Raw genomic sequence first — 26,758 nt, forward strand, 5'->3', positions numbered from 1 at the left:
ATACACACTCTCTTCCTCTTTTCAACACATGCATTTGCATGCTCACATGTGCACACACACACACACACGCATATGCACTTTCTCTCTCTTAAACACACATACTTTATACACATGCACACACAATCTCATACATTCACAGACATGTATCAGCATGCACACACACACACACACACACAAACACACACATATAATGTCACTGATACATGTACAGGTTCACATGCATCTACTCACCCGCCCCCCCCTCCCAGCCCTCCACCCCCTGTCTCCCTCTCTCTTCCCCCCTTCTCTTTAATCATATCTAATAACACTTCAAGTGGAAAGAGGTAAAACTGAAGACTTCACTACCTGTTTCTGTCTCTCTCATACACATACAAACAGATAAAATTTTGTACATCTACAGAACAGAGCTTTGCAAAGGCAAAGCAGCACAGAAATATATATATATATATATATATATATATATATATATATTTACACAACAGAGAATAGACTCACATTTTCATAAATGGCTCTAAATTTCTCCGCATCCATCACAGAGGTGTCAAGATGCAATATGGCTGCAACAAGAGGGGTTCACCATTAGTGATCACAAACAGGCAACCAATCCCTGGTTAAAAACAGCAGCAAGCATTACCAACACTGTGCTCCATGTAACATTAGCAAACATTATGTTCCATGTGACATCAGTAACACTATGCTCCATGTAACATTAGCAACACTTTTCCATGTAAAATTATTAACACTATGTTCCATGCAACATTAGTAACAAAATAGCTCATGCAAACTTCTCACACTCAGAAAAGGTAAGACATGCCTCCTTCACATCTCTTTTTTTTCCCCTGATTTTCTTGTTTCCTGTTGACATGCATTTTTTTTCTTCTTCTCTTAAAATATTATTCTTTTCTAAATGACTGCCCCATCTAATCAATCATGGAACTGAAATATGGTTCTTTATCTCATCAACAAATGATGAGCTTTGTCATGTAGTGTGTACTGTGTGCTCTATACCAACATTCACGTAAGAAGAATTAATCTCACAGACGTAAGAAAACTGTTGTTCACATTTGCTGTTTGAGATGCATTGCAAAGGATTTCTGGACAGTCCTCCTATCTCTTGACTGCATGAACATTGTCAGCATGTTTCTAACCTTTACAATAAAAAAGTTGGGATTTTGTTGTTGTTGTTGTTTGAGAAATTCTGGTTATCTCTGGCAGGGAACAACATTACATAACTGATTAGGTTTTAAATCTGATGATTTTATTAACAAAATTCTGTTATTTTTTAAATGTAAAACACAAAATATTATTCCAATAACTAAAATAAAATAGTTTTTAAAAAAAGAAGAAAAAAAACGGCATCACAACACACACACACACACACGCACACAAAGGATAAAAAGAGAAGTATCAAACTGGGGCTACAAATAAACCTACTGTTTCAAATGAATAAAAAAAGAAATTCAACATTCAGGAGAATACAGTTTCTTATCATTTATTCCCCACAGAAGAATTGTCGTTTTCTTACCATGCTCAATTTCTGCCAACTCCAGACGAATGGTAGACAGCAGAATGCCCACAGCTTGTGAGCGTTTGGCCTCTATCACTTTGGCAGACTGCAACACAACACACAGAAAATCACCACTTACCACATGACCATGTAAGTAACTGACAACGTTACATCTATGACAACTGTAAAGAAATTTTTGTGTGTGAAAAGTAATTCAGTAATGTGGCAATGGAGATTTGAGTTAGAAAGACTTACTGCGGATGATTCAGATGTTTTGAAAATGACCAGGGTAAAATGTGCAACAGAAGGGTTTCCTCGCTGCAGTTTTATAGAGTATTGACAGCTGATGCATTTCCCCAAAAGGGGCATGGGAAAATCCTGATTTTCAAACAGAGTGAGGCCTGATTCAGCTTCTAAACAGTTGAACAGTAATAAATGGGTGTAAAAGCTGACCAAAAGGTCCAGAGGAAAAAAACATGTCAGCCATTTGACCCAAAACATATCATGCAACCCACATAATGTTGGTCACAAGTTTTTTTTATCCTGAGAACCTTTCGGCAACTTTACACAAAATCCCCTAACTCTCCTTTTTTTTTTCTTTCTTTTTTTAAAAATTGCTTTATCAGGTTTCTATTAAATTGAAAAAAAAAAAAGCTTTGATAACTGGTCTTCTGCAACAGGCAATGGATCAGACAGAGGGTGTGTCATCACACAGCTATAGTAACATGATGATCATCAGTATAAACACTGATTCCTCACTTGTAAAAAAATTGCTTCCAACTGACCTGTTTGACAGCCGCTTTGGGCTTTGAATCCTTCGATTTCTTCTTGGGCTGGACAGGCACCTTGGAGAACATCTCGTCAAACTCATCAAAGTTCAGTTTGGGCTCATCCAGGTTCTCCCAGAACAAACTGTTTCTGGACAGGGTCAAGACAACACATCCATTACTGTACCCCCATCAGGTTGAAACCCACCGCAAAAGGAGTTGTCTATTCTGAGGGATTAATCTCCTGTGAGGAATGGAAAGAAAGACCAAGAGGGAAAATTAGAACCCAAACAAACAGAAAAGCAAACACCACACTTATTCCACTCTGAAACAGCATGACAACAATTTCACAAAGCCTGCTAATAACTCTGACTTCTCCTTCCTCGCTGTACAGTGAAATGGCTTACCCTGGTGAAGAGACAGCTTTGGAGGTTTTCAGCGTGTGCACCTGGATTCTCTTCCAGAACAAAGGTTTCATGGGTGATTTAGTGCTGACGATTGGTTTGGAAGGGCCTGGCAAAAACAAGAGAACAGGTGAGAGCAAGGAATAGATTATATCAAGAGTTTGTACTGGTAAAACACAAGTAAACAAAATAAATACATAAATACCCTCTGCCACACCAACAAAAACCCTTAAGAAATAAAAGCAAAACAATAATAAGAACAAAAACAACAAAAATAAAACACGCACACACGAACAAATTACTAAACCAAAAGTAAAATCGCACGTTCTTATCTTATCATCATGACATAGTATATTGTACAAGTAAAGATATCACCATTGTTAATATTTTCTAAAACACAGATTCTACAGCTTATGGGGAAAAAAAGAAGCTTAAAACTGTGTGAATAACTTGTCCCGAGTTTCACTGGGGTATCTTCTTCTTCTGCGTTCACTCGTATGCACATGAATGGGCTTTTACGTGTATGACCGTTTTTACCCCGCCATGTAGGCAGCCATACTCCGTTTTCGGGGGTGTGCATGCTGGGTATGTTCTTGTTTCTATAACCCACCAAACGCTGACATGGATTACAGGATCTTTAATGTGTGTATTTGATCTTCTGCTTGTATATACACATGAAGGGGGTTCAGGCACTAGCAGGTCTGCACGTATGTTGACCTGGGAGATCGTAAAAATCTCCACCCTTTACCCACCAGGTGCCGTCACCATGATTCGAACCCGGGACCCTCAGATTGAAAGTCCAACGCTTTAACCATTCGGCTATTGTGTCCGTCCACTGGGGTATCAAGAGCAAGGCTTACAATAATGAACAGAACATTCTTCACTTCTTTAAAGGTTAGGAAGGGAAACTACTCTCTAATTCCACATAAACCTAGAACATACCAACATTTTCTAGTCCAACAAAATTTCACCAGAGGATTAAAAAAAATGCATATCTGTACATAAACATACTTATGCACAATAAACAAACAAAATTTATATGATAACAGGCATACAAAACCCCAAAATGCCAATGGGCACCTCACACGTCCCAGGCACAAAGAAGAATACAACATAGTAAGAGTGCCAAATTATTAAGCCCAGAAAGACAAAAAGTATTCAAGGATTTCTTGGAAAAAATATACCAGCATGGACCAGCAATGCAGAAAATAATAAAGGAAGAGACGACAAAAAGAAATGGGAAAAGCTAGCCAGAAACAAAGAGAGCGGCAGAAAAGAGGAAATTTCTGGTACACTATTTCCGGAAGGCTGGGATACTGTTTATTCTGAAAGAGCCCCTGGCATCCATATGGGAGGAGGGGTAGGGGTAGAAGGGTGCTTTTTTTCCAGAACGTGTGAAAAAAACAAAAAAACCAAAACAAAATATATATAAGAAAATGCATCAGCCTGAATACGAACAAAATGTACTAACACCAAATACTTTGATGGAAATGAAAGTTGCAATAACAACTATTATTTCAATGATAATGATAACAAAAGCAACAGCAATAATAACAATAAATATAACTGTAATAATAATAAATAAATTTATCAAATACAGCATTAGAAAATCTCCATTTCACTGTTAACTCAATAGATGAATATCTGAACATATATTCAGTGTGAATGCACACTGACATACACATACATACACATACACACATTCTTTGCATTGAACAGGAAATAAAACAGGTCATACTATATTTCCTTTAACAAGAAACAAATGCAGAAATAATGAATTAACATAATCAACATGATTTTTTTTAAAGGGTACAAACAAAAAAAACAAAAACAACAACAACAACAACAAAAAAACTGCTTAAAACAACATTAACAAAACAACAAAAACTTACAAGAAAAACATAAAATACACAATCATTGAATCAATTCATGCATGTCTCACTGGTGCAAATGTGTCACACTGATGTGAGTTTGCCTATTTCAAGCATCCATGTATGCCTATCTGCATTGATTGTGGGTAAGTGTTTGTGTTCATGTACATGATTTTGAAAGTTATGTGTGTTTGTGTGTGAGAAGCAGAATATTGTCTTGCATGCACACTGTACACTTCAGGCAGTCGTATTGTTCACTAAGAGATCTACACTCAAGGCTGTGAAATGTTCTCAATATATTTCATATTTTTTTGCTGCTGTTTTTTCTTTTCTTTTTAACTTTGATAAAAGTAATAATAAACTAAAAATGATCTGTACCAAAAAAAAAAAAAAAAAAAAAAAGCTATAAAATCACAAAGAAAAAAAATCAAAACAAACCCAGAAAGATCTTTTGTGATCAGTAACACTTCATGAAATGTTTGCGTCCCCTGTCTGATTAACCAACCAATCAAATCAATCAGCATGTGTATGCAACAGATTTGCTTGTTCTCTCAAGGTGTTTGCTTGAATGTTACACTCAGCGCATGTATGCAGCATCAACACACACACACACACACACACACATGCAAACACATACACACAAACACACATGCACACACACACACACACAACATGCAAAACGATCGTACATTTCTTCCCACACTGAACAAAAATAAAACAGCAGGCTGTTTGATCACGGCAGTAACTGTCATGCGGGTAACGGAACAAAAGAAACACAGCAGTACTCAGGAAGGCAACAGCCCTGTCAAGAAGTCCTCTGAAAATTCTCTCTCCTGCACACGGGGGCAATGGTTTACATCCATGCACGGCTTGAAAACTCCTCCTGTTCAACTTGACCCTATCTTTCGTTTCATCACCATGAACTGGCATCTTATTTCAAGGTGCTCTGTTTTACTTTGCTGATTTGCTGCTCTTATCTCTCTCTCTCTTTTTTTTTTTTAAATCCCTACCCCCTCCCTCTCCCATGCACACCTCCCCCCACCCAACTCCATTTCTTTATGGTTGCTTTGTGGGTAACATGTCTACCTAAAAAAAGAAGAGATCCAAAGTCACTGATCTAAGTTACACTGAATCAGATTTTTTCCCTCCCTCTCCAAGACCCTATGACCTCCTCTCTAAGATGAAATGAGACACTGGGATCCTGTGTGCTACAGGCACTCAGTGCCCGCGCACACACCTACACACACACAGACACACACACACACACACACACTTACACACAAAACCCACAAGAAAGCTGTCTCTTGGCTAAATTCTATTGAAAACTGTTTGATCAGTAAACAACTACACACAGGTGGAATAAGGGAAACACAGGGTGGGACTGAATTACGGACTTGCCCTCACCGGGGAGAGAGCAGCCAGAATTTCACCCAGAGTTCTAGAACAATAAGCTGCCACAGAATAACTTTACACAATATCTTTCTTTCACCTGCCATTCTTGCCATTCTGTTTTTTTTAAACTTGTTTTCCTTCTGTAAATAGTTATAATTATATATCTTTGTTCTTTTACTCCCACTGTTTTCAATACAAACTACTAATACAAGTGATAAGCTTTTCATTATTTCTTTGATTGCATTATTCTCTGAACTTTCGATACAGTGTACTCAAATGGAATACTCAAAGCCTATGTAAAACTGCCATATGAAACAGAATGAATACATATCCATATACTCATGAATACAAGCAAAAGCAGTTGCACACATACACACACACACAAACACAGCATGCTATGGATATAATTATCTTTCATGATGGAAAACAATAGCCGAGTGTTTAGAGTGTTGGATCTATGTTCTATGGGTCCTGGGCTCAATCCCTGCAGTGCGATGACACCAGGTGGGGGTTTACGGCAGACATAACATCAAGTTTGAAAGATCTAAAAAGTCTTACACCCATTCCATTTTTATCATTCCCACCACAGAAACAAATGAGCAACAACAAATAAAAAAACCCCTTACCTTTGCTGCGTACCCCCATGCCCGGAGCAGGGGGAGGTGGAGGAGGGGGTGCCCCCCCTAACATGGGGGGTGGAGGTGGAGGGGGCGGCCCAGCACCCGGCAGAGGGGGAGCTCCGGGAGGCAGACGCTCCGCACCCGGGGGAGGTGGAGGAGGAGGAGGAGGAGGAGGAGGAGGAGGTGGAGGGGGCCCCCCCTCAGCCGGAGGAGGAAGAGGAGGAGGAGGAGGAGGGGGAGGGGGAGGAGCAGCTGCAGTGGGAGGCGATAACGACGCTCTGGGATCGGTCTCCAGGCCAGTGGCGGTGATGCCATTCACTCCCAACCTCTCTTCGGCACCACCACTCTGTCTCTCCATGGAGGACAACGAGCCAGCATCAGCACCCCCGGCCACCAGCCTGTTGGAGGGGTGCGGGGTACCGGTGATGGCCACCATCTTGCCGTCTAGGAAGGCCGCGCCAGCCAGCCCCGCCTCCTCCTGGGCGGCCTGTGCGTAGGAGAGGGCCGTCTGGGCTAGGCGCTCGATGCCCGCCAGCTGCCGGTACTTGTCCACCTCCTGCTCCAGCCGCCCCACCTCCGCCCGCAGGTCCTCCAGCCGCAGCCGGTAGTCTGCATGGAGCCGCTCCACTTCTTCCGCATGCTCTTTCTGGGGGGAACAGGGAGAGATGCTTCAATGCACAGGGGGACTTTCATGTCACGATAGTCATGTTCATGCTCTTTCTGGGGGGAACAGGGGAAGATGTTTCAATGCACAGAGAGACTTTCATGTCACGATAGTCATGTTCATGCTCTTTCTGGTGGGAACAGAGGAGTATGTTTCAATGTACAGGGAGACTTTAGTGTCAGTCTAGTCACATTAAGTTCATGTTCTTTCTGGTGGACAGAGGATGACGTGTTGATGTACAGGGAGACTTTCATGTCACAAAAGTCACATTCATGTTCTTTCTGGGGGAAAAAGTACAAGATGTATCAATGTACAGGGAAGACTTTCGCATCATGATAGTCATGTTCATGTTTTTTCTGGAGGCAACAGTGAAGGACGTTTCAATGTACAGGGAAGACTTTCGTGTCACGATAGTCAAGTTCATGTTTTTTTCTTGTTCTTTCTGGGGGAATAAGTGCAAGATGTTTCAATGTGCAGGGATACTTTCATGTCAAGTTCATTCTGGGGAACAGTGAAAGACACTTCAATACAGAGGGAGATCTTAGATCTTTAAGTCAAGATAGTCACATTTTGGAAGTGAACGGGAATGTTGATGGGCCAGACGGTTGTGTTGCTTGAAACCCTCTTTCTTGGGAACAGCTTCAATATTGAGGGAGATCTTCATCTGTAATGATATTCACATTCTGAAGTGAACAGGAATGTTGATGGGACAGAGGGCTATGTTGTTTGGAAATCCTTTCCTTATGGGGGAACAAAGAGGAACACTTCAAAATACAGATAAGACATCAAGTCATGATAGTCACGCTTGGAAGTGTGAACAGGATTTGTATCATTTGAAATCCTATCCTTCTGGGGAACAATCTTTTTTTTTTTTTAAATGCTTTAAAATACAGCGATCTTAATGTCATGTTTGGAAGTGAACGTGAATGTTGATGGGACAAAACGTGTTGTTTCAAATTCTGATTTTATAACTTTAGAAATATTTTTTCTGCAACATGAAACAAATCTTTCAAGTGTATAATTGAAAGGACAAAAGAAAATAACAACTCTGCACCAAGACATGATCATGGACATGAAAATGACCAACCCTGCTCCTCCAACCCCACCCTTCCGACCCCACCATCACCACACTGCACCGACCACAGCACACACTCACACAGACACACATATGTACACATATGTGCATACACTCATACACTCACATGACATATGCACATGTGCATGCATACACATCCACATGCAGTTTAAGATGAACAAAACAAAAAGAAAACAGACAATGGTAATAAGTTACAATAAAATGAAAGTAATGAGCTTTGTTTTTTGGGGGTTGGGGTAGACTACAAAATCTTCCTTACAGAATACATACACTCACATGACGTATGCACATGTGCACGCATACACATCCACATGCAGTTTAAGAAGAATAAAACAAAAAGAAAACAGACAATGGTAATAAGTTACAATAAAATGAAAGTCATGAGTTTTGTTTTTTTGGGGGTTGGAGTAGATTACAAAATCTTCCTTATAGAATATAGCAGAATGAATGCATAACATTCTTTGGCTGACATTCACAAACATAATCCTCAGTTTGATGCAAATGAACATATCTTCATTTCGTCTTTTCACAATCACCACACTGCTTAAAGTTCATATCTTGTTATTCAGTTCAAGTACTCAAGGAAGCCACACAATAAGAATGAATACTTACATTCACGCAGGAAATAACACTTCCTATTAAAAACAACATATAATGTAAGTATAACAGACGGATAGATAATAGAAGCTGAATATATTAATCCTCACTATCCATCATATACCTTTTGTGCCTCAGCTCGTTTCATGGACTGAGTAAAGAATTCATCCAAGAACAACCCATTCACCACCACTCACACCCAAACCATGGCAAAGCCCTAGCTGTTTTGAAGAGAAACTCCCAGTTTGCTCCATAGATTGTCCAAGAACAAAGTGAGGTTGCCTGGAACTTCCAGCCTAACTGATTTCAAAAGCAAAACACTTATTGGTTTTAAAGTTATTTCCGGTTTCTTTTTGGTGTCCATGATGAAATGCAAAGGTTAAATGCTTTGAATATATATATATATATGTATGTATATGTATGTATATATATATATATATATATATATATATGTATGTACATATATATATATATATATATATATACACATATATATATATATATATATATATATATATATGTATATATATATATATATATAAAAATCTATTTCTACATTTACAAATATCAATACATGTATAGGAACAGTCATACATATAAATATACACAACAGGATATACAATTGTGTTAATATCAATATTCAACGCATGCAAATCTTAACCAGTTATATATTCAAAGAGAAATACTACATGCTAAGTCAAAGACTGAAATCCTCCATGTCAAATATTTGAACAGTAGTATTGTCCACACTATGCTAAAAATTGAAATCCTCTGTTCTGACACGATACCCCTCCAATATCGCCAATGGTGAAGAGTTATTACATAAAACTACTGAACTGAACTGTTGCAGTTCAGGAACCCAAACCAAAGGTACATAACATGGGAAAGGGCAGGTGACAATGCAGACATTCACAACATCGTCAGGGTAAAAAAAGGGAAGAGAGAAGGGAAGGGAAACAACCTTCATGGAAAGGAGGGAAGTGAGAAGGAAAAGGGTCAAGCGGACGGGTGGGCGGATGGGGGAGTTGGAATCAAACTGAAGAGGCGCTGAAAAGTATATTTGATAAATGTCAACAGACAAGTCAGAATTTGGAATATTTATTAACTTAAAGCATCCCCCAAAAGAATCCCACACAACACTGATATTGAGAGGCAAAAGACTTAAAACTTTTTTTTTTTCATCCTAAATTCTGATTCTCTTAAACTGTGCAAGTCTGAATAACTTTAAGAAATTAGTCACTTGTATTTCTTTAAAATATCAATTTTCTATGTTTTTCCATTGGATCAACACATCATTTTGAGGTGAAGTCATGATACCTGTACTCTGATATGAATGAGATTATTTTGAATGTGATGCCTGCACTCGGATATGAATAGATTAACTTTGAATATTTATGACTTTTTGTTGATATGCAGCCAACTTCATTGTTGACAAATCTGCTGCATTGGGGAGGATTTGCTGGGGTTAGGGGGGAATGTGATAGTCTTTAATCCCACAATTTTGGTAGCCATATTCTGTCTACGGGGATGATGCATGCTGTACATGTGAATATATGTCATACATACCATAGGCCTATGGCAAGCCAAACTGACCTTCTCTTCCATAAGATGGTGATGAGATTTAATGTGTGCACAAGATGTTATGCGAGCATTCACACACAGAATCTCTGTTTATAATTTCATTTGAAAGACGTGCAGGGAATGGAGTCAGAACCAAGGTTAACTGTAAGGGAACCCCCCCCCCCCCGCCCCCTTCCCTGGAACCAAACAATATAGCAGAGATTTGAACCTCCAACCCAAGGATCACCAAGATCACAAGTCAAACGCTCTATCAACTGAACTATTACAGCCCCAAAATTTGAGTTCAATACTGTGTCTTCTCTCTTCCCACTATGTCTCTGTTCTAACTCCAAATACATAGGGGTATACAATGCACAAGGGTGTGACAAGACACGCAAGTGTTACATGAATATATGTGAGTGGCACAGGTGAGGACAAGCCCACTCAGGTGTGTGTGCGCAACCACATTTAAGCATGCTTCTATTACATGACTAAAACCAAAACAACAAAGACTTCCAATTAAGCAATGATGGTTTACATTACACACTGACAACAAAACAGTTCTATAACTCACATTATTATGCACCATTTCTCTATGTTATAAAACAACAACAACAAAACAAAACGCAGCAAGAACCATTTACATTATACAAGGATGGACATCTACTTCTATTTAATTGGGGGTGGGTAGGGAAACAAAATCACTGCCCACATATCACAAACCCAGCACCACTGTTCTCACCGAGAAGTTTATCTGAAATCAACAAAGGAAAAGAAAAAAAGAATGCTTTGACATTGTTCAGTAATCATGCAAAATTCAATACCATTGTTTGTTTTTTTTAAATTTTAACAGCAATACAAATATGTACTGTTCTCAAATTCAAGAAAAAACAACCACTGATTACATTTGATATGAGTTCTCCAATCTATTGAACAAGCAAGACTAATGTGTAAATAAAAAAAAAAAAAAAAAATCATTTGTGCATGTGCATAAGCTTACGGCAAAAGACTGTTCAACTGATTTTGTAATCAGAGAATGAGAAAGAGAGAGAGAGAGAGTGCGAGGGAGACAGATAACTCAGATGATCTAATGCTCTTGGCTAGATGCCCATGTCACAGACAAAGAGATAAAAGTAATCTGATGAAGACATATCCCACCACTTCATATGTGCATGCTTGTACACAAAGAACAAATGTGAATAGCAAAATACAAACTGTGCTTATAATGTACACACCGAAAAAAAAACATATATAAATTCCCAATCCTTGTGCAAATAAGCATGTAATACACATCAATAATGCATAAAAGGCACATCTGGAAACAGATTTGAATTGTGTTTTGTTTAGATGTTGTTAGATTTGAGACATACACAAATTCTCGGTGTATGTTTATGTGCATTTGTGAGTGAGTGAATGTGCAATCAAGAGAAAGAGAGAGAGAGATGAGGGAGAAAGGAAAAGAGAGCACTCCCGCCAACATGTATGTGTGCAGATGTTCATGAACACTGTGGTATTTAATCAATGCGCCTTTTCAAAGGGAAGCCAAGCTTACTTTTGCTACCACTGTCATGATGTACCACCATGTTATCTGGAGAAAGCCATATAATTTATCAGATGTGACATGCACCCGAACAACTTCAACACGCAGAATAGTGCTTCAAAAAACAGAAAATGACAACACCAACAACAAAAAAGTGAAAAAGTCGACACACAATAACCACTCCACAACACTTGATTTACACATGAGATTCCCCATCCTGCCCTTCTGATCATGCAATAAAAGATGACTTTCTTAGGTTTCTGGTCATTCTGCATTTTCTTAAAGCCTGCCAGAGTAAGAAAAGCATGAAGAAGCAAGAGAACCTGAATCTGTTCCCTGTCCTTGATCTTCTCGTAAGCCAAACAGCGGGGATGCAGGAGACCCATAGTGTTCCAATGAGAGCGGAACAACAAAATGACAATGTGGCTGTCCGTTAGTGCCCACGCTTCCAGAACGCATTCCAAGGGATTTGCACTTGTATTTTCGCTTCCAATCTCATAACGTCAAATTTAACTATCATCATTTTATCAGCCACTGAATCACTTCCAGCTGCATATAAGTCACACTTGCAGAAAATTCCTAATTGTGCAGTGAGTTTGTACTTTTCCAGATGATGCTACTCATGTGTGCATCGACTGTATGCACATCAATAATTCCATCTGCTTTCTTTTGTTTTCTTTTTTTTTTCCCCCTTCTTCTTCATACATGAACTACCAACCAGTCCAATGGCAGAGAACTGTAAGCAGTGAAAGCAAGCTCAACTAAACACAGAACACATTTTTTGCCGCATCATAAATGACAACTCTAAGTGACAAAGCAACCTGTGTAAAATGCTTCTCTCTCCCTCTCCCTCTCTCTCACAAACATGCACACAATCTGGGCAATGAAAAACACAGTACAGTACATGTCACTGCCGTAACTGTTCATGCTTTTCAATTCTGCTTTGCAGAACAGCTGCTTCATGTGCAGCAAGTCCACTTTGTATCTCAAAATGGGCACTGTTCTGATGGTCATAACTTTTTGTAGTGTCCCTTTGTCTGCACTTTTGAGTGGGCACTGTCCTAACACTCAGTGTTTTGCTGTGTCACCTGTCTGAACCTTATGATGGGCACTGTCCAAACACAATGTTTTGCTGTGTACTTTTGTCTGAATCTTACAGTGGCCACTGTCCCAACACATCCAAACACAATATTTTGCATTGTCAACTGTATAAACTTTACAATGTTTTGCTTACAGTGGGCAATGTTCTAACACTCACAGTGTTTTGCTGTGTCACCTGTCTGAACCTTATTGTGGGCACTGTATTAACACTCACAGTGTTTTGCTGTGTCACCTGTCTGAACCTTACAGTGGGCACTGTATTAACACTCACAGTGTTTTGCTGTGTCACCTGTCTGAACCTTATTGTGGGCACTGTATTAACACTCACAGTGTTTTGCTGTGTCACCTGTCTGAACCTTACAGTGGGCACTGTATTAACACTCACAGTGTTTTGCTGTGTCACCCGCCTGAACCTTATTGTGGGCACTGTATTAACACTCACAGTGTTTTGCTGTGTCACCCATCTGAACCTTATTGTGGGCACTGATCTAACACTCAGTGTTTTGCTGTGTCACCTGTCTGAACCTTACGGTGGGCACTGTATTAACACTCACAGTGTTTTGCTGTGTCACCTGTCTGAACCTTATTGTGGGCACTGTTCTAACACTCAGTGTTTTGCTGTGTCACCTGTCTGAACCTTACGGTGGGCACTGTCCTAACACTCACAGTGTTTTGCTGCGTAATTTGTCTGAACCTTACAGTGGGCACTGTTCTAACACTCACAATGTTTTGCTGTGTCACCTGTCTGAATCTTAAGGTGGGCACAGTTCAAACACAATGTTTTGCTGTGTCACCTGTCTGAACCTTAAGGTGGGCACAGTTCGAACACAATGTTTTGCTGTGTACTTATATCTGAACCTTACAGTGGGCACTGTCCTAAAACTCACAACATTTTGCTGTGTCAACTGACTGTCCTAACAGTCATTTTTTTCGCTCCATATGAAACATGGGTCCCTTCAGCTGTTCTTGATTTCTTGTGGTCCACAATGCGCCTCTCTACATCCTTCCATACAAGCTTCCAGATCACCCCCCATCCCAAACAAATTTAGATGAAAAATAAAACCACAACAAAGCAATAAAACCTAAAAGAAGAAGAAGAAGAAGAAGAAAGCATTGCTGATGCCCTTTTAGACAGGCTGCACTGTGACTGGCATCACCTGAGCATGTCAGTGACAGCAGTTCACCACCTGTTGCCCTGTCAATATATCCAGCGTTTTTACCATCATTTTAACCCACATCCCACCCAACACAAGTGCTACTCTGCCCTGCTGCGCTGAACAGCCCACCAACCATCAGTGTGTGGGCCACTGCCTGCACTGTGCAGCAGCTGTTTCTGCTGATATATGACTGCTTTTTTTAATTGATTTTATTATTTTTTATTTTTATACTGCATCATCAAGTGAGCCTCGTATGTTTCATGGCATGCATGTGTTGCAGAGTGTGTGCAGTCTCAAGCTGGCCTGCGGAAATCTGAAACTGATGTGGAAAGACTGACCTGCAGAAATCCATGACTAGTTTAGTAGTTAAGAGATGCACGCCGGTGTGTTCACTGGTACATGTTTGTACAGGTTGAAAGAATGTTCGCTTGTACATGTTTGTACACACTGACAGCAACATTCAAAATTGTGTACATGTATATATACATATATGCACACATTACATACAGACACATACATTCTTGTTTGTTTGCTTTTTTTTTTACATACTCATACATACATAAATACATGTGAAAAACACACACATAAATACATGTGAAAAACACACACATAAATAAATACATGTGAAAAACACACACATAAATACATGTGAAAAACACACACATAAATACATGTGAAAAACGCTTAAAAAAAACAAAAAAACAAACAAAAATCTGTCATTGACCCTTGAACCCCACCCCACCCCCACCACACACACACACAAAAACAACAGCTAAAACAAAACAATAACCAAACAAAACAAGAAAAGGAGAAAGAGAAGAAGAAACTAATCCCACACACAGACCAACACATTCACAACTTGCACACTGCAGATTACAGAACAAAAAAAAAAAAAAAAAAAAAAAAAAAGGAAACCATCACAATCCAGCTACATTCCTCTCCACTACTGCACCAACCTATCCCTCCTTGGCTTTCTAACAAACATACAAAAAAAAAAAAAAAAAAAGAAAAGAAAAAGTTTTCACAATCTGATTACCTGTAATTTCTCCACCTGCTGATTATACTCTTTCCGCATCAGCACCATGGCCGCCTGGTGTTCTGAAACACAGCAATCAGTGTAACACAATGAACAATTATACAGTGGCTCTTCACTGCTGAGCTGGTCTCCTACTTTTTGCCAAGGGACACCGCACAGACACTAAAGAAGCAATGCAAGAGAATTAACTTCTACTCATTTATATTATTTTTCCCCCCCAGATCTATCATGAACATTGCACACACACACAAAAAAAAAAGAAGAAAAAGAAGAAGAAAGAACACAAATAAAATGGGAAAAATCCTTCTGGGTGTAATGCATTTTTCATTATCACGGAATACATCATACAACCCTTCACTGAGGAGAAGATCTGTTTATCTGTAAGGACTTCAAACAGTTTTCAGAATTTTCAGAAGAGTCTGTATTTCTCATTTTACAAACACAGGATGATCACACCCCCCCACCCCCCCCCCCCACACACACACACACATACACACACCTTCATAGATAAGAAATCAAACTGTAATATGAACACACATCACTTCAAGTTTTTACTCCATCACTTACACACACAGTAACAGACACCTATAAAAAAAAAGAAAAAAGGAAAGACCCCTCCTTTACCCCACCCCTGTAATTAGCCAGGCCCCTGCCCCTTGAACCGGTTGCAATGCAACGCCTGTGTTGAATAATGCAAACCCCCAGGGAAATTCCCTCAGTCTACATGCAGGACACACGCCACATTGTGCATGCTGAATTATCTGTTTTAACCCGTTCACTCCCTGAGCAATGCATTCCTGTGATGTCTTGTGATGGATGTCAGCTATAAAACTGAACTACAAGAAGAAATGAGGTGTGGGGTGAAGGGGAAGCGAAGCTCACGAAATATATTCCAGATCTAACCTTGCTGAATAACAATCTTGCAGAACAAGCTTTTCTGACAGCAGTGTCAAGTCTCCACACTCAGCTCTTTCAAATCCGGCCTTAAAACCCACCTCTTCCCAAAATAACCTCCCTTCCCTGCCTCTTCCTTGTCTTTAGTTTCTCCAGTTTTAGAGTTATGCATGTGTGTGTATGACTGGTGCGAAAGCGCTTTGATTTGTCTCTGCACAAGATTCAGTGCTATATGAATATTATCATTATTATTACTATTATTAGTATTATTAAACACATGAGGAGGACTTTCCATACTTTGTTCCAGATTCTTCGTTTCTCCCAACAAAAGAAAAGGATCGCGATATTTGTCATTGTATAAACCGCTTTTTCTTTCTCATGTCTGATGGATACCAGGGCACACCCTTTTACTTATTTCTATCCCAATGCACACATGTCTGTTATCTGTTTTTATCTTCTTTTTTTTTTTTTTTTATAGCTCTGGAAAAAAAAAGAAAAAAAAAAGAAAAAAAGAAAAGAAGAAAAATAATGTTTTATGATAGATTTGGTGAAATTTCAAGTTCTCATTCATCAGTTAACTGTGAAAGTCTGTGTAGTCTGGCTAAGAAGTAAAAGAAAACGAAATTTAAGTGTCATGGGAATGGGTGTGTGTATGTAATATATATATCTGCAAGTGAACTATAGGAATGGGAAGGAGAGGGAGGAGGTGGACATATAATCACCTATTTGTACAAAGAGAAAGATGGGTGCAATAGTCGAATGCTCAAAGCGTTGGGACTTTCAATCTGAGGGTACCGGGTTCGAATCTCGGTTACGGCACCTGGTGGGTAAAGGGTGGAGATTTTTCCAATCTCCCAGGTCAGCTTATGTGCAGACCTGCTAGTGCCTGAACCCCCTTTGTGTGTATACGCAAGCAGAAGATCAAATACGCATGTTAAAGATCCTGTAATCAATGTCAGCGTTCAGTGGGTCATGGAAACAAGAACATACCCAGCATGCACATCCCCGGAAACGGAGTATGGCTGCCTATATGGCGGGGTAAAAAACCGGTCATTCACGTAAAAGCCCACTCGTGCAACAGCCCATGAACAAAGAAGAAGAAAAAGAAGTACAAAAAGAAATATACATTAGTTTTTACTGAAATCTGGAACACATATGGCCTCAAACAAGATTTTTACAAAGTGTCAACATTAAAAAAAAAATATATATATTTACCTATTATTTTCAGGATGATGCACAGAACACAAAGCTAGGAGCAACACCTATGGCCAACCAGAAAGTCAGCGCTGTAAGAGTCAATTTTTCTGCATTGCTCACTGTGCTCAGTGCTCAAAGAGACAGACAGCAGAACTCAAACAGGGCTGTCAAGGACACACCTGAGCTATTTATAAAAGTCACATCCACTTCTTGTTGATTATTAGTGAGTCAGGATCCATTTGGCCCGGAGTGTATAATACCAAGTGTTTATTTTTGTTTGAGATATGTATGGTACCTAGATAGATACCTATCCTAACATTTCAGCAACTGAATAATGTGCGTTCCCATTTTTGTTCTCTCCTTTACTTTATACTGTCCCCCCTTCCTTCCTCGCATTTCCCTCTGTCCTGTCCTTTTGCAATCGCTGCCTTTTCTTTCCTTGACTAATCCCAACACCATATTGTTACTGTTCTTTTTCTTGTAATCTCTGACAATATTAGGCCCCTCTCAAAAACAATGTGGATGAGTACAACTCTGAATCACACAAACATGGAACTCCATCAGTGCATCATAGCTGATGTAAACAAAAGAATTCAATGAAACAATTCAAAACAGTGCTTCTTCTCGTAGATGATTGATAAAATAATCATGCACTACATTACAAACATTACACTGTTGATGGATCTTCATAACTTTAATTATCTTGATATCTTTATCAATACTACCACTACTAACAGTAATTAATAATAATAATAATAAGAAGAAGAAGAAGAAGAAGAACAACAACAATAATAATCATTATCATCATCATTATTATCATTATTTAATAATTATAGTAATAAAACAATAATAAATACATATGATAATAATAATACAATACTACTATGATGACTACTATTTTTACAACAACTACTGGGTCATCAACAATGACAACTACAACTACTACATATACTACTACTAATGATAATGATCATCTGGTATGAAAACAGCTGAAGACCCAAAAAGAGTGGGGCAGGTGGGGGGAGCTGAAGTGGTGACAGCATTTCAGTCGGGTGCAATAGCTGAATGGTTGAAGCGCTGGACTTTCAATCTGAGGGTCCTGGGTTCGAATCTCGGTGCACCTGGTGGGTAAAGGGTGGAGATTTTTCCGATCTCCCAGGTCAACATATGTGCAGACCTGCTAGTGCCTGAACCCCCTTCGTGTGTATGCGCACACAGAAGATCAAATACGCACGTTAAAGATCCTGTAATCCATGTCACCGTTTGGTGGGTTATGGAAACAAGAATAAACCCAGCATGCACACCCCCGAAAACAGAGTATGGCTGCCTACATGGCGGGGTATATAAATAAAAAAAAAACCGGTCATACACGTAAAATGTTACATGTCTGTCTGAGTGTGTATGTGTGTGCGTCTGAAATCTGATTGAATGACACAGGAAACGAATGATGAGCGCCCAGTGGCAGCTGTCAGTCGGCTCTACCCAGGTAGGCAGCCTGTGGTGCAAATGTCCCTGTGTATGTAAAGCGCTTAGAGCTTGGTCTCTGACCGAGGATAGGTGCTATATAAGTATCCACATCAATCAATCAATCAACTTTAAAATGGACAATAAAATGTAAGAGGAGAGGGTAACAACTAAAACAAAATGATAACAATTCCCATATACGAATCAAAAGTGGTGGATTTGTTTTCCTAACCCAGAGCTGACAGAAGCAAACGAAAAATGTTCAGCTTCACATCGACATCCTGTGTCATCCTTCAACAGTCTGCTTGGTAACCACACAATGGGAAATACTCCTTCTCTTGGTGCTGGACAAAGACAGTTCTGTGTTGAAAATGTTCTTGCCTCTTTTTTGTGGTTTCAATTTGAATTATAAAGGCACAACCTCACTCTTTACTGACACTTTGTGGAGCGTTTGTTGTATATCTAATCATTATTTGACACTATCTCTTCCTTTGCATGCACTGTTCCATACCGCCATTAGCTCATCAAACTTACCGATCTCCAGCACAGCATCCAGTGCCCAGGAATCATTGCCAGTGTTTCCCATCATTTTGTCACAACCACACTAATGTTTTACACACATAGCACATTTTATGTGTCAAATGTATTGGTGAACACTGCTTTGGGTTTTTTTTGGTTTTTTTTTTTTTGGTCAAATGTTTCTGTCAAAAAATCCATAGAATTCACACACACACACATAAAAGATTTCTTTTCCTAGCAAAAACATTGAGTTCTATCATTACTTTCAACAGGCACAATAATCCACAACTGGTTCATTGGTGTTTCTCATTTTGTTGTCATGTTTGATCACTTTTCTCCCAAAATCAGTTAAAAAAAAAAATAAAAAAAAAAAAAAAGAGAGAGAGAGAGAGAGTGCAGCAATCCATATACAGTACTGCTTAAAAAGGATATACATCTTTCGGTCATTGACAAGCATAATTATACTGACACTGACCTGTACAGACCAGATCTATACTGGGAAAATTTTCAAGAGGAAAGAATTTTTACATCCCATTACATACTGAAGTCATACCAACATGTTGACAGCTACAGAAAGTGGTGGGCAGCTTCTTCAAGCCCTGAAAGCTGTGTAAACCAAACACAGCTGGCTTGCCTACTGTGACATAATCTGATATCAACAGAGACACTACAGCCAACTTCTCCATCATTCACTGACTTCATTCATTTTGTTTTAAATACCTATATTTCAACACTACAACAGCAGATTTAGTGCCACCAGAATGAACATATTAGCTGTAAACAAGAAACAAATAAGAAAATGTGGGAACAACACCCATAAAGGTTAAGTTATGCAGATGTGTGAGGATTCAGAGTGGGAAGGGGGTGGTGGAGGAGGAGGTGGGGAGAGGGGGAGTGGGGGGCGGGGAGGGGGGGGCTGGGGGGGTTCTGGGGGGGGGGGGGGGGCAAGAAAAATACCAAACTTACAGACTACTGTACTCTGTCTCACCAAGTCACACAACAGGAGAGGGTTGTACTGGGAGACCCCAGGACATCAGAGGCTAAAAAAAAGCCCTGAGGGACTAAAACAAACCCCAGCCTTCTCTACACCTACTGATGTGATGTTTTAACCTACATCCCAATACACATGGTTTGGCTCCATAGAAAAAAAAGAAGTTTTCTGGTGGAAAATGTAACAGTTCTTCTCAAACAAAAGAAACTGAAACAGACGGGTGGAGAAAAATAATAAAACCTATTCAGAAAAGTGTCACATGAACATGTAATGTACACAGATGTGTTTGAATGTTTCCTTCCTAGAAGGGAAGTAGCATTTGCCACATTCACAAGTTTAATGGTAATATTAATTGGGGCTGGAGGTGGAGGGATCAGAATTTCAAATGCTAATAAATAAACAAGAAATTTCCTTTTTTACTCGAAAACATACCCCAAAACGGGCTACACATCTGCAGTCTGCTACTTAACATGGTGTATAAAACTGATTGTTCACCATTCTATCAACTGCTGGCTATATCAGAGTTTTTACTTAATCATGCCTCACTTTCTCTCAAAATGCCATTTACTGTTTCATCTGTGGCACTCCACATTGCTACTCATTGTGGGCAACAGCCAAAGTACGTATCACACAGTCCTTCTTCTCTATCTCTTTCAAACAATGTCATGTTCAGTACTCCACACACCAAAGTTCACAGTCAGCTAGATGCAAAGCACATGGCTTACACAGCTCTTTCAGTTACAAACACTCTGGATTCGAACACACGGTACAATCTGGGACTGCATACACACACACACACACACAAATATCTCTGGATTATACATCAACAAACACGCACACACACAAAAAAAACAACAACAACTGTTAAATCCTGTCTGTCCTAAGCAAACTACATCCGCAGGAAGGCTGGAGACAGAAATGATGGAGCGACATGGCGAGGAGTGAAATGTGAGAGTGGCTGCAGGGAGATTGGGGCAGTGAGCACTGTGGGCCTGGCACTGTACCACAGCCCATGACTGTGGCAGAGCAAATTGTCCCTAATTGCCCACAACTGCGCCATGCCCTTTTAGACCCTTGCTGTATGGCTTTGCAGGATGTTGGGGCAAGGAGATAATCACTGCTAACAGTGTAGGTGCTTGACACCAGTCGCTTTTTGCCTGATGACTACTTGCCGAGCGCTGGGAAACAGACAGCTTGAAATGCGCCAGGTTAAAACCAAAGTAACTGATGCCCAGCTGATGTGTAAACGCACAAGCAAAAGCACATAATAATGCACACATGTACAAACATGCACATTCACAGGCATACCAAACAAAATGAGAGAAATCATATTTAATCATACAGCCATTTACAGTACTCATGTCCACTCTTAAAAATAATAAAGACAAGCGCAAGCCAGTGAGTGATCTGTTCTACAAAACAAAAAAATAATTAACAACAGACAAAAAACCAAACAAAAACCAACAAAAACAAAACAAAAAAAAACAACAGATGAAGCTGAAATAAAATCAGTGAACCAGCACAAAAATCACACAGCCAAGGAAAACCCCCCCAAAAAAATCAGGACAAAGACAACGAACCAATACAAAACCAAACCAACAAAAAAAGAAAAGCAACGCAAGACAAAGACAATGACTCTATATGAAGCAAAACCAACACAGCCAAGACAAAGCCAGAAGACACACAAGACAAGGCAGCCAACCAATCAAGCCCAAATCAAGCCGCCCCAAATAGACCAAGAGAGAAGCACAGCACAGACATCAAGCCCTGGTGTCAAGGGTAGTGACCAGACCTGCTTCTGTGTACTTGAGTCCTGGGCGGGTGTCACTATCGGCCTCCTCATGGCAGGGGGGCCACATGGGCTGCAGACGTCCAGGTAGCTCCGACTGGCCCAGTGCCGGGTCCTGCTTTGTCCAGTAGTACTGACCATTGGGCTGCAACCCACACCGTCATCATCATCATCACTGTCACCAACCCACACTGTCACCAACCCACACCGTCATCATCATCATCACTGTCACCAACCCACACCATCATCATCACTGTCACCAACCCACACCGCACCAACCCACACCGTCATCATCATCATCACTGCAACCAACCCACACTGTCACCAACCCACACCGTCACCAACCCACACCGTCATCATCATCATCACTGCAACCAACCCACACTGTCACCAACCCACACCGTCATCATCATCATCACTGTAACCAACCCACACTGTCACCAACCCACACCGTCATCATCATCATCACTGCAACCAACCCACACTGTCACCAACCCACACCGTCATCATCATCATCACTGTCACCAACCCACACCATCACCATCATCATCACTGTCACCAACCCACACCATCATCATCACTGTCACCAACCCACACCGTCACCAACCCACACCATCATCATCATCATCACTGTCACCAACCCACACCGTAACCAACCCACACCATCATCACTGTCACCAACCCACACCGTAACCAACCCACACCATCATCATCATCATCACTGTCACCAACCCACACCATCACTATCATCATCACTGTCACCAACCCACACTGTCACCAACCCACACCATCATCACTGTCACCAACCCACACCGTCACCAACCCACACCATCCCCATCATCATCACTGTCACCGACCCACACTGTCACCAACCCACACCGTCACCAACCCACACCGTCACCATCATCATCACTGTCACCAACCCACACTGTCACCAACCCACACCGTCACCAACCCACACCATCCCCATCATCATCACTGTCACCAACCCACACTGTCACCAACCCACACCATCACTATCATCATCACTGTCACCAACCCACACCGTCATCATCATCATCACTGTCACCAACCCACACTGTCACCAACCCACACTGTCACCATCGTCATCACTGTCACCAACCCACACTGTCACCAACCCACACCGTCACCATCATCATCACTGTCACCAACCCACACTGTCACCAACCCACACTGTTACCAACCCACACCGTCATCATCATCATCACTGTCACCAATCCACACCGTCACCATCATCATCACTGTCACCAACCCACACCGTCACCAACCCACACTGTCACCAACCCACACTGTCATCATCATCATCACTGTCACCAACCCACACCATCACCATCATCATCACTGTCACCAACCCACACCATCATCATCACTGTCACCAACCCACACCGTCACCCACATCATCACTGTCACCTTCACTGACAGTGTTCACCTGAAGTCATTCATCATCAGCACCATCGTTGTTGCACTCAAAATTTGTCTTCATCCCTTCTTTCCTTCATCATCTTTCTCAAGTCAGCATAATTGCTGTCTTTCTCAGCAGGTCTAATCTAAAACAAAAGCTGATGAAAATGACAATGTTCTTCAGGTCTGTGAACTTCAAAACTGTGACAGTCATCACCACTCTTGTTCTCATTCATCATTTTCCAAGTGAATAACTTCAAATATTCAAAATGATGAAAGTGTCCACAACAGTATCAGTATCAGTAGCTGAAGGTGGCGTCACTGTGTTCGGACAATTCCATATACACTACACCACATTTGCTAAGCAGATGCTTGACCAGCAGCGCAACCCGGCGCGCTTAGTCAGGCCTTGAATAAAAAAAAAAAAGTAAAAGTAAAAAAAAAAAAAAGTAATCGTCATCATCATCGTCATCCTCCTCCTCCTTCATCGTCATCAATATAAAAAAACAAAACAAAATAGTCTCAAAGTCTGTGGCCTTTCATGCCCTGCTCTCATGGTGACCTCAGTTTCGATGCCCCTCCACTTCCGTGCTTGGGGTGAGTCCTGTCAAAGTCGTCAGTGTCGGCAGATTCATGGGGGGTTGTTTGGGGGACGTGGTGGCGGTCTCCACTCTGGGAGAGACGCTCACTCAGTCTGGCTCCGCGACTAAGCCATTATTGTCGTCAGTAGGGGGCTTAGTAGGTGGTGTCCTAAGTACGTTAAAACAGAACAGGCACCACTGAACACCACCGAAGTGACTCAGCAGCAGTGCAGGGTCTCCTCTGGTGTGTGGCCTCCGGGCGACCTAACATCGATGGTTCCCTGTGGACTGCCGACGCTGGAACTGCGACGGACGAACCCGGGTGTGGCCGTGCATGGGGGAATCTAAATGAGCGGCGTGGGAGTAATGCCACTGAAACGGTGCAGATGATGGGGCAGCAAAAAAAAAAAAAAAAAAAAAAAAAGTAAATCAATAAAAAAAACCCAAAAGAAATAAAAGAAATAAATAAAGTAAATTAAACTAAACTAAAATAAAATGAAAAAAAAAAATCCACAACAGAAGTATGGCTGCCTGTACAGAACAGGGCAGTGTAATAACGGTCATACATGTAAAAGCCCACAAGCAGATCTGAAATACAAGTGAACAAGGGAGCAGAGAAACCCACAAACACAGAAGAACTGTCACCACCAATGTATATATCGTAACCACCAGAGTTTCAATTTACCTTCATTTAACCATTTACACAAAACAATTACACAGCATCCAGTCTTAGAAGAGGCGAACTTCCCACTGCCACTAAGTCTAGCCCCGAAACAAACAAACACACTGAGATTGTTTGCACAGAAGACAAAATGACCAGCAGCACAGACTTCTTTCAGCCTGCGGTATCCATTTCCAAAGCCCTTTCCTTGCTGTCCCACCCCACTCCCGACAGTGAGGCGGATCAGGTGTCCCCCCATTCAGTGAGGGGCCCATGTCCTGCTGGCTGCCTATTCAGTGCCCCTAAGCCACTGGTCAGGGAGACAGGAACGCCCAACCCTGTGCTGAAATCTCACTTCCTAGGCATCACAGTAACGCAGTCTTCCCAGACTATTTCTTCACTGCGTTGTTTGATGGGCAGAAAATGAAAAGAGAATAAAAAAAGAAATAAAAGAAATAAAATAAAATAAACAAATTAAATGAATGGAGACAGTAGATTGGAATGTCCTGTGAAGAAGGCATGGGTATTACCTGGTACTAAAAAAAATGCCCAGCATTCTCCATTAAATATTTTTTTAAACAACATAATATTTATTATTTATATCTATCGAGCTGAAGACAATACTCTAGTAAGAGCAAGTACACTGGAACATAAACAGTGGTCTCTGGTTCATAAGACTAATACGTTTAAAAAATCATCTTGACTGTATATACACATATGGTGTATTGTTCCTGTGAGTGGGTGCATGTTGATCTGTGTCAATAGTTTGTGCATATCATGTGTACATGTCACTGCAAGCATCACATATAATTTATACCTTCATGTGTTCCAGCAGTTTCAGTTTCACGTTCACGTTCACTTTCAACAAGGCATCAAACTAAGCGCGGTGCGCTCCATATATATTACACAACATGTGGTACGAAACTAGAAGAAGTTGTGCACACACACACACACAACACACACAAACGGGCCGACAAAGAGTCTGGCTGAAGAAGCAGTGGCAATAACACAGTCACCCTTGACCCAGGAAACAATGCCTGCAGTCGATGGGAACAATGTGTGGAGGATGTAAGTCCCTCCCCAACACTCTCTACTGGTCTGAATTGAGCACAGGAGGCATGCGCGCGCGCGCACACACACACACACACACAGAGAAAACAACCATTTTGGTGAAGATTCAAGCTTGGCTACTACTTTAGTCATCTAAACACACCTGCCTCCTGATTTGGTTGTCATCACCATCATAAATTTACTCACTATCTCTGTCCCCATCTTCACATACCCTGTTTTGCTTCACCCCTTTCGTGCTGTGTGTGTGTGTGTGTGTGTGGATACCGGAGATCACTTTACAAAGACATTCCTCCACTGCTGCTCCTTTGTTATGATGATACCGTCTGCTCCACCCTTCCTCCCACCTACCTTCCCCCTTCCCCACTCACCCCCCCCCCCTTCCACCCGCTACTACTTGTACCTAAACTTTCACCCCCATGCCCCCCTCTGGTGAGAATAATTTCAATCATTTTGACTCCTTCCTCGACCCCTCCTCCTCCCTAACACATACACACAAAATCAAGCCCGGCCGCACTGCTTTAATAAAAAGCACTTCTGACCAGTTGAGCACGTACATTGGCATACACTTTTTTTTTTTTTTTTTTTTTTAATTCAGAGAAACAAACCATATAGAAACCATCTCAACCAAGGAGTCAGGTTTCTGAGCAAATACTATCTGTCCATCACAACCTCCAACCCTCTCCCCCTCTCTTCCCCTCTCTCTCGACACACATACACACACACACACACACGCGCGCGCGCGCGTGCGCGCACACACATATTTTAAACAATGACGAAACTCCTATAGTACAGACCACGTGGCGGTTCATTTTCTGAAAGGACTACACATCCCATTCTGTCTTTCTCCATCTGTCTGT

At 40.9% G+C, this 26,758-nt stretch overlaps 1 protein-coding gene across 2 annotated transcripts in view; it reads right to left on the minus strand.

Annotated features, from left to right (window-relative positions):
* LOC143280989 (uncharacterized) overlaps positions 1 to 26,758 on the minus strand; it is a 79,027-nt gene that overhangs the window by 18,970 nt on the left and 33,299 nt on the right. The window contains exons 5-12 of one of the 2 annotated variants that reach the window (XM_076585838.1): positions 22,170 to 22,311; positions 15,313 to 15,374; positions 11,221 to 11,232; positions 6,568 to 7,207; positions 2,682 to 2,787; positions 2,293 to 2,425; positions 1,526 to 1,613; positions 496 to 557 (exon numbers count right to left, since the gene is read on the minus strand). In XM_076585838.1, the coding sequence (XP_076441953.1) occupies positions 496 to 557; positions 1,526 to 1,613; positions 2,293 to 2,425; positions 2,682 to 2,787; positions 6,568 to 7,207; positions 11,221 to 11,232; positions 15,313 to 15,374; positions 22,170 to 22,311 (1,245 nt within the window). The remainder of the gene's footprint in view (positions 1 to 495; positions 558 to 1,525; positions 1,614 to 2,292; positions 2,426 to 2,681; positions 2,788 to 6,567; positions 7,208 to 11,220; positions 11,233 to 15,312; positions 15,375 to 22,169; positions 22,312 to 26,758) is intronic. The other variant, XM_076585839.1, reaches the window with a different exon arrangement.

This window comes from Babylonia areolata, chromosome 4, assembly GCF_041734735.1.
Source record: "Babylonia areolata isolate BAREFJ2019XMU chromosome 4, ASM4173473v1, whole genome shotgun sequence".
NCBI lineage: Eukaryota > Metazoa > Mollusca > Gastropoda > Neogastropoda > Buccinidae > Babylonia > Babylonia areolata.